The 9,446-nt window shown below is 49.2% G+C and overlaps 1 protein-coding gene across 1 annotated transcript in view; it reads right to left on the reverse strand.

Annotated features, from left to right (window-relative positions):
* Positions 1 to 1,303: 1,303 nt before the first annotated feature.
* LOC107298332 (ciliary-associated calcium-binding coiled-coil protein 1-like) overlaps positions 1,304 to 9,446 on the reverse strand; it is a 44,451-nt gene continuing 36,308 nt past the window's right edge. Inside the window, exons 7-9 of the mRNA XM_029286497.1 lie at positions 8,976 to 9,107; positions 5,661 to 5,759; positions 1,304 to 1,387 (exon numbers count right to left, since the gene is read on the reverse strand). Of these exons, the coding sequence (XP_029142330.1) occupies positions 5,685 to 5,759; positions 8,976 to 9,107 (207 nt within the window). The 3' untranslated portion in view covers positions 1,304 to 1,387; positions 5,661 to 5,684. The remainder of the gene's footprint in view (positions 1,388 to 5,660; positions 5,760 to 8,975; positions 9,108 to 9,446) is intronic.

The following is a 9,446-nucleotide window of genomic DNA, read 5'->3' on the forward strand; positions in this document are numbered from 1 at the left end:
AATATGCATGGACACATGGAGTTTAAAAAAATATGCACACAACCAAAACTCTTGCAAGAGTTTCAGGGGGGGGGGATGGACCTGATCTTCAGCACACCAGGTTCTTGGGGACAGTGGCGTAGCGTGGGTTGTCAGCACCCAGGGCAAGGCAAGTAATTTGCGCCCCCCCCTCCACAGTGGGCGGCGACCCGGCGGCTCGGATCGGATTCGCACAGGCAGGGGCAGAGAGCTGCGAGTGCGAGCGCGCCCCCCCAGATGTTGCGCCTGGTGCGGCCGGCCCCCCCTGCACCCCCCACGCTACGCCTCTGCTTGGGGAAATGATCCCCAAATGGGGTGGGGTTGCCACCATGGAAGCCTCGCAAGATACCCTCAGGATGAAGAAGACCAGCGTGTGGGTCTTCAGTGGGAGGTGAAGGCCAGCTGGGAGTAGAACTTGAGTGTCTCGGGACTTCCAGCTACATGGCCCAACTCCATTCACCCTTATGCAGCTTGATTATATTACAAGAGAAACACGAACAACTCTGCAATGTTGTCCATCTCTTTCTTCCCGAACCCACAATAATGTCTTAATTGCTCTAGAACACGGGTGTCAAACTCAATTTCATTGAGGGCCGCATCAGCATTGCAGTTGCCCTCGGGGTGTGTGTGTGGCCAGAGTGAGTGCGGCCTACTGAGTGGGCGAGGATGGAGTGGATGTGGCTTACTGGGTGGGCGTGGCCAGCTCTACATCGTTTGTGTCAAGGGTGCCTGTGGGGGCCTGGGCAGGAGTGGGACAGATCTGAGGGTCTCTGGCAGAAGGGGGTGGGACCAGGGCAAGTGCCAAGGCATGGTCCACTGGAGGAGCCTCACTGTTCCTCTCAGGCCATGCGTGGGGGGCTGGATGGTGGCGTGGGCTGCCCGAAGCCCTGGGCAGCAGAGGTCAAACGCCCAGAGGGCCTTGTGGAGCAAAGGCTGAATGCGTTTCAGCATAGATGGCCACCACAAAATTGTACATTGGCTCCTGGTTGGCCTGGGCCAGGGCCAAGGCAGCGGGGGCCGTTCTCTCACTGTTTCCAGGATGGCTTCGCGGGCCGCATCCAGCCCCCGGGCCTTGTGTTTGACATGTCTGCTCTAGAAGAAGCTGAGGCAGGCAAGAGAGAAGCAAGTCAAGGAACCACAGCGAAAGAGGTGAGATTCGTGGCTTCCAACTTTGTAGTATTTCGGGAGCCCAAGTTAGCAACACGTTCTTTATTGTATTTAGTCAAATGACAAAATGGGGCAAGGGGAAAAAAAAAGCAGGGTTGTTACTTGCTTGGAAAAGTTTCTTCTCTTCTGTTGACTTGCAGGGCGATGAACAGGTGGCCTTTAGGAGGCCTTGATCAATTTCCCTTATTCGCACGTGCTTTCCCTAGGAAAGAAATAGAAGAAATGGTGAGAAAAACATCCTGGGGTTTTTGCGAGCACAGAACATGTGGTTGGGGCAGGTTGGAGGGGCTCTGGAATCAAATTGGACACGCTGAAAAGTGTCCTATAATCGGTCAATCTCTGCAGTTAGACAGGTTCTTGAGACCTTCCGCAAGGCAGACATCAGAAAAAGCTTTGCCCCAGCCAAGTTCCAGGTCAGCCAACACAGTGCTAGGCTGCATTAACAGAGGGATAGAATCAAGATCACGTGTAGTGTTAATACCACTTTACAAGGCCTTGGTAAGGCCACACTTGGAATGCTGCATCCAGTTTTGGTCACCACGATGTAAAAAAGATGTTGAGACTCTGGAAAGAGTACAGAGAAGAGCAACAAAGATGATCAAGGGACTGGAGGCTAAAACATACAAGGAACGGCTGCTGGAATTGGGTATGTCTAGTTTAATGAAGAGAAGGACGAGGGGGGACATGGTAGCCGTGTTCCAATATCTCAGGGGCTGCCACAAAGAAGGGGGAGTCCAGTTATTCTCCAAAGCACCTGAGGGCAGGACAAGAAGCAACGGATGGGAACTAATCAAGGAGAGAAGCAACCTAGAATTAAGGAGAAACTTCCTGACAGTGAGAACAATTAACCAGTGGAACAACCTGCCTCCAGAAGCGGTGAATGCTCCAACACTGGAAGTTTTTAAGAAGAGACTGGACAGCCATTTGTCTGAAATGGTATAGGGTTTCCTGCCTGAGCAGGGGGTTGAACTAGATGACCTCCAAAGTCCCTTCCAACTTTATTATTATTATTATTATTATTATTATTATTATTATTATTATTATTATTATTATTATTATTATTATTATTATTATTATTTATTATTATTATTATTATTATTACTATTACTACTACTACTACTACTACTACTACTACTACTATTATATCACCCAGAGAAGCTCAAAGCATTTTCTGAGCATCTGAGATTTTGCTGAGACAATCAGCAAAATCGAGGAACATTTAAACAAAAGGATTATTGATTAGACATGCTAATGTAAGATAGATTGACAGAGCCTGATGGTCAGTAGGCCTCTTCATTGTGCTTTACAAGACCATTCTATTTTCCTGAACTAACAAAAGTTCTGCGTATTATTTTTAAATTATTCTAGCTGCTTTGAAAATTTCCTCTTCGTCATCCAATTTATTCAAACCACCGTTTACATCCACGCCATTGTTTTTGAGGCTCAAATACAGACAACTCAAACCCTATTAACCAGAACAGTCTAAGCTCCCCCCAGTTCCAGGAAGAGCATTGTGACGAGAAGCGTGGATGCGCTTGAGAAGGAGGAAAAGAAATATCCAGATGATTTGGATATTATGGAATTTCTTTATGAAGACTTATTCCGCAAATACTGTGCCAAACCAGATTTTTTCCCCTCCTTTGGCCCTGCATTTTATTTCTGTTTCGTAAATAAAGAACATTGCGTGTGTCTTCTCCTTGGTTTGATGAGCAACAGCGTCCATCAGCAACAGAATTGCTTTTATTTGTTGCCATGTTTACTTTCATCTGGATGCTCTCCAGAGCGCTGTCCAATTAATTCTGTGCAAGAATGGACACTTTCAAAGTATAGGATGGTTCCTCCTCCTCCTCCTCCTCCTCCATTTGGATTACTACACCAAACACGGAAGACTATGAAATTTATGAGCCAATGTACTTTCATTAGATTTTTCACTGACCGGTTTAACAGGGCTCCCACTGTACTTCCTTCTATATCTCACCCCTCCACCCCAAAGAATTTGGTCAAAGGCCACCATTTGCCAAACCCATTTTCCTTCTCTTTGTGAAGTAGAACCCATCTCAGGCTAGTTTTCGATCCACCAAATAAGTCACATGACCGCTGAAGTAAAGACAAGGATAGAGAAAGCTCGAACAGCATTCTTCAGAATGAAAAAGATCTTCTGCAGTCACGACATAAGCCTAAGATTGAAAACCAGGCTTGTCAGATGCTATATTTTTCCTATCCTGTTCTATGGAGTAGAGAGTTGGTCCCTGACAGAAGGCCACTTGAAGAGACTAGAAGCCTTTGAAATGTGGATTTACAGGCGGCTGTTACGTATAAGCTGGGTTGACAAGATCAGAAATGAGGAGGTGATAAGCCGCCTGGGAAAGCCCAGGGAAATCATCAAAACGATTAAAAAACGAAAATTAGAATATTTCGGACATGTGATGCGACACCCAGAAAAATACTCCATTGAATCCTCCAGGGAAAGATTGAAGGCAAACAAGGTCCAGGCAGAAGAAGAAGATCGTGGCTTCCAAATCTAAGGGACTGGTTTGGACAAAACTCAGCAGCACTTTTTTGTGCGGCCGCTGATAAAAACAGGATCGCCAACATGATCGCCAATGTCCGATAATGGATATGGCACAAGAAGAAGAAGAAGAACTCACGGAAACTCAGTCTCCATGAGGGGGAGCATTCTGATCATTCAGCACGGGAACGAGCAGAGTCCCCGATGCCCTGATCCCCAGACAATGTCTCCTGTCTTCTGTTCCTCTCTTCATGCAGGGGTTCAGGCAGGTTTGGGTAGCTTGAGACGAGCAGAAGAATTCACAGAAAGGAGATAAACCTTTAACAACCGTTTGCTTACTGTCCCTACAATATAGAAACTCACACCTGAGTCCTTCAACATCTCCCACCAACCTACATGGAAGGAGAAGCTTCACAGATCTTGTTCTGTATCCAGCAAGGAGGCTGCTGCTAGATATTACTTGATGCACGAAGATGAACTCCACGGAAAGGCTTCATGCAGATTACTTTAATTCATCAGGCATTCCCCAAACATTAACTTACAGTTACTGTAGAGATTCTTCTGAAACACAGGTCATAATCTGGACCCAACACGTAGGTTAAAAAAAGCAAACAGATCTCGTGGCTGGAATTCATAAGGACCTCGCTGGCTGGCACATAGCCAGGAAATCCGGTACCTAATCAGAAGTCCCTCCCAATGTCCAGTCCGATCACAGATATGACAGACTTGAACACTGGGCACTATCTAACAAAATGAAATTCAATGGTGGAAAAAGCAAGGTTCTACATTTAGGCAAGAAAAACCAAATGCACAGGTATAGTATAGGGGGTACCTTGCTCAATAGTAGTAACTGTGAGAGGGATCTCGGAATCCTAGTGGACAATCACTTAAATATGAGCCAGCCGTGTGCTGCAGCTGCCAAAAAGGCCAACACAGTGCTGGGCTGCATTAACAAATGGATAGAATCAAGATCATGTGAAGTGTTAATACCACTTTGCAATGCCTTGGTAAGGCCACACTTGGAATACTGCATCCAGTTTTGGTCACCACGATGTAAAAAAGATGCTGAGACTCTAGAAAGAGTACAGAGAAGAGCAACAAAGATGATTAGGGGACTGGAGACTAAAGCATATAAGGAACGGTTGCTGGAATTGGGTATGTCTAATTTAATGAAGAGAAGGATGAGGGGGGACATGATAGCAGCCTTCCAATATCTCAGGGAGATATCTCCCCAAAGAAGAGGGAGTCAAGCTATTTTCCAAAGCGCCTGAAGGCAGGACAAGAAGCAACGGATGGAAACTAACTAAGGAGAGAAGCAACCTAGAACTAAGGAGAAACTTCCTGACAGTTAGAACAATTAGCCAGTGGAACAACCTGCCTCCAGAAGCGGTGAATGCTCCAACACTGGAAGTCTTTAAGAAGAGACTGGACAGCCATTTGTCCGAAATAGTATAGGGCTTCCTGCCTGAGCAGGAGGTTGGACTAGATGACCTCCAAGGTCCCTTCCAACTTTATTATTATTATTATGACCAGGTAACTTAAACTACATTACCCAGAAGGCTATCCCTTAAGGGAACAGTTCTTAATTCCTAAGATAGCTATATACTCTGACCAGCACAGATCTGATATAGATTAGCTTAGAAAAGAGGTATGAAAATTAGGGATTGTTTTAAAGGCTCTCCTAGCTTTCAAGATCTTGCTACCCAGTCCAGCTCTAGAGAGAGAAAAATGGATCGATTCCTAGTTGTGTGTGTGTGGGGGGGTGTCCTGCCTAAATTATGCTTCCCTTCAGTGGTGGGATTCAAATATGCGAACAACCGGTTCTCTGTGTGGATGCCGCTTCCGGAAGTCCGTTCTGGGCCTGGCCCACAAAAAATTAGCTCCCGATTCTGCCGAAGTGGTACAAATCCCACCACTGCTTCCTTTACCGACAAAACCCAAAGGATTGCTCTGTGTAAAATCCTACCTTCGCTCTGCTGTTCTGATGGCTTCAGGCTTTCTTCAGCTTCTCTATTCTTGCTGAATAAGTGTCTTCTTGAAGTTGGAGCTTCTCGTAGATCTCAGACTACGAAGAAGAGGGTTTATCAATTCTGTAATCTTCGGTCTCTTTTATCTCATTCGTGTTACATCCAAAACATACTACCGACTGTACGGTGTTTAGCTGGCCTTGGTTAGCCCACAGGTTGCTCTCCCTCTTTGGAAGAAGGGCAAGGCTATAAAAAACCCTGCAGCTTCAGTGGGGCAGGACAGGCCCCCCCATCAACTCTCTTCTTCTGCGGCCATCCAAGCTCCCTTTGCTCCAACCCTGAGTAGGCTCAGCTCTCTTTGAACTGCAGGAGTGCAAATGCCTCCTGGCTTCCCGTGTTTGAACAACTCAACCTGTGCTTGCAGAACATGGGTCATCTTCCTGGGAGGGTGTGTGTGTGTGTGTGTGTGTGTGTGAGGCAGATGGCCTGACCTCCCTGAAATGGAGATTGTACAGATATGTTGGATAACATTCCTGTCTTCCTTGCCCAGCACACAGTTGCCAGAGCCTCGCTCCAATAGATCTGAAGTCATCAAGCTGGGAAGGCTGATATTGTTCAATATACTACAGCAGGAGTGTCAAACTCAATTTCATTGAGGGCCGCATCAGCATTGCGGTTGCCCTCGGGTTGTGTGTGTGGCCAGGGTGGGTGCGGCCTACTGGGTGGGCATGGACGGAGTGGGTGTGGCCTACTGGGTGGGTGTGGCAAGCTCTACATCGTTCGCGTCAAGGGTGCCTGTGGGGGCCTGGGCAGGAGTGGGACAGATCTGAGGGTCTCTGGCAGAAGGGGGTGGGACCGGGGCAAGCGCCAAGGCATGGTCCATTTCTTCATTCCTCACAAAGGGTGACACCTCCCCAGGATGCACCCAAGGGGCGGGGGCGACACAGCAGGAGCTAGTTTCTCGCTGTTTCTAGACGGCCTTGTGGAGCTAAAACTGAATGCATTTCAGCATAGATGGCCACCACAAAATTGTACATTGGCTCCTGACCGGCCTGGGCCAGGGCCAAGGCAGCGGGGGCCGTTCCCTCACTGTTTCCAGGATGGCTTTGCGGACCACATGAAACCACTTCGCGGGCCGCATCCGGCCCCCTGAACCTTGTGTTTGACATGTGTGTACTACAGGTTAACTGTGTTCTCTTTCCTTTGCTGTGGAGTTTCGTTTTGTGGAGGGGAAAAAAAAAACCTATGGCATTCTGAAGACCCAACTGGAAGTGAAACGAAACTCCAGGGGAAAAAAGCGAGTTAAGTGCCGGTCTCTTTTAACTAAAGCTTCATTGCTAGTAAGCTTCATCCTAGAAAGAAGAATCAGAATACAAAATTTCGCTGCGACGTTCACAGATGGGTCAACCAAGCTGGGTTTCCCCGAGCTCCGTAGCCTAGGGCTGCGCAGGCAGAGAAGGGCATCTGGGGTGGGGAGAAGGTGGCTTCTGGCCTCGGGAAAGGGGGGGGGCTCTCCAACTCCCCACTTGCAAACTATCTAGACACCTGTCTGCCCTCCGGAATCCATCCTTCCCTGCCAGGAGTTACACAGCTGCCTAATTCAAAGGCGGAGGAAAACTGCAAAAAGCACGCCCATTAAGAAAAACGATGAACAACAACAAAACGATGCACAAGCCCACAAATTGTACTGTAAGCTTCGCAAATATTCTTGAACTTCTGCGCGGGAATAGGCTAAACCAGTGATGGCGAACCTTTTAGAGACCGAGTGCCCAAACTGCAACCCCAAACCCACTTATTTATCGCCTGGTGCCAGGTGGGCGTGGCCCACTGGGCGGGCATGGCTGTGGTGGTCATGGCAGATTGGGTGGGTATGGCCAAGGAGGGCATGATCACCTTGATGTTGCTCGTGGGGAGGGACGCCTGTGGGGGCCAGGCAGGGTTGAGGGAGATCCAGGGGGTCTCTGGCAGGTGGGGCGGTGGGCAGGAGGCTCATCCTGCAGGGTGAGGCGAGCCAAGGTGAGGCAGGGCGGGGGTGCCATTGTCACAGGGCAAGGTGAGGCAGGGGCCGGGGCAGCTGCTGCCTGACACCATCGGCCCCTGCACACAGAGGCCAGCGAGCGCATGGGTGTTGGGATGCATCTGGCCATGTGGGACCTCGGCGAGTTAGCGGGTGGCTGGTTGAAGAGGGACAGTTGCCATCTCTGGGGCATGGCGCGCGTGCCCACAGAGAGGGCTCTGAGTGCCACCTCTGGCACCCGTGCCATAGGTTCGCCACCAGTGGGCTAAACGGAATTTACAAATGGGAAATATGAGAAACTGCAAGGGAAGGCATCTGCCCGTCTGTCGTGGCAGGTTAGCAAAGAGGAGGGCGACCCTTGCGCGGAACGTAAACCTTCCCAGGATTCTTTAGTGCCCCCCCCCATTTAAACACTCTTAAACATTTCATCTCTCCCGCGTGGGAAAAGCTTTTCAGCACTGAGTTTTTCTTGTTTCATCTTTCTTCTCATATTTTTTTTTTATTGTTCAACAGCTCAATTTGCAATAAAAGGCACAGTAAAAAAAAAAAAGGGGGGAACTAAACCGGCATTCCTTCCCGGCCGGAAGTGGTATTTTCACGGGGTTGTTACCAGGTCATTCCACATGGATTTCCAGATATGATCTGTAAGAGGTATCAGAACAGCCAAAAATCTGCAAAGATGCAACATTAATCGAGCGGAAGTGATCTTCGCTCCGACCGCTTACTGGTGGGGCGTCCCTAGCCAAGGACCCTGGCTTCAGAGGCACTGCAGATGGAGTGGGAAGGCAGGGGAGACCCTCTGCTTTACCCCACTTTCTGTGCTTTCCCATTGGGGGTCTCCCCTCTGCTGGCTCAGAGGAAGGAATAATCCGCAAAAGGCTCCTTTGCTGCCTCGACTGCATACGAAGCTGCATCGGAGAGGGCTTCCACGCTGATGCCGTTTCACAGGCATTTCCCCATATGGTCTGGGGGCAGGGGTAGGCCACCTTGGCTCTTTTAGGACTCTTGGACTTCAACTCCCAGAATTCCTGAGCCAGCCATGCTGAGGGGAAAGGGAGAGGTTTCCAAGCTGAGCCAGGCTGGCTCAGGAATTCTGGGAGTTGAAGTCCACGAGTCATAAAAGAGCCAAGGTGGCCTACCCCTGGTCTGGGGTAACGAAACTCATGTTTGGGACAAGCAGCACACCAGCCTCTGTTGTGGTCGACCACATTCAGTTCGTCCTAGCAAAGGGATCCATCCCATTGTGGGGCACAGCATGAAAGCAGAACGAAGTCAAGCTGCTTCTTTGTAACCCTACCTGGATGTTGGTGATGAGGTCGTTGGTGAGCTGGCCCAGAACCGAGCGAATGTCCTCCATGGTGTAGCCCATCAAAGGATCCACAGTCACTTGTTCTTCAGCTGGCTCTTCTGCAGGAATGCCTTCTGGTTCCTAAGAGAGGGCAGGCAATTGCTCGCCGAGCGAGCCGTCTCGTCACAAGGGTGAATGGCCAGCTAGAGCAGATGGAGCCACTCGTGTCCCCCCCTCCCCCAGCCACAGAAAGGGGAAGCTGAAGACCCCCAACTTTTTCCCACCAAGATGCTCAGCCTTCTTTAGCAGGATAAGAGGGAATGCCTGATCGGGTTCCTTGCTGTCACTCATGGTAGGAAACCCTCTCAAATTCCCTGCCTTAGTCCAGTCTTTGGCAGAAGCAGGAAAGATGAGGGCTCTGTGTTTGTGTGTATGCGTGAGAAAGAGAGAGAGAGAGAGAGAGAGAGAGAGAGAGAGAGG

Source organism: Protobothrops mucrosquamatus, unplaced genomic scaffold (genome assembly GCF_001527695.2).
Source record: "Protobothrops mucrosquamatus isolate PMUCROS unplaced genomic scaffold, P.Mucros_1.0 scaffold3892, whole genome shotgun sequence".
Lineage (NCBI taxonomy): Eukaryota > Metazoa > Chordata > Lepidosauria > Squamata > Viperidae > Protobothrops > Protobothrops mucrosquamatus.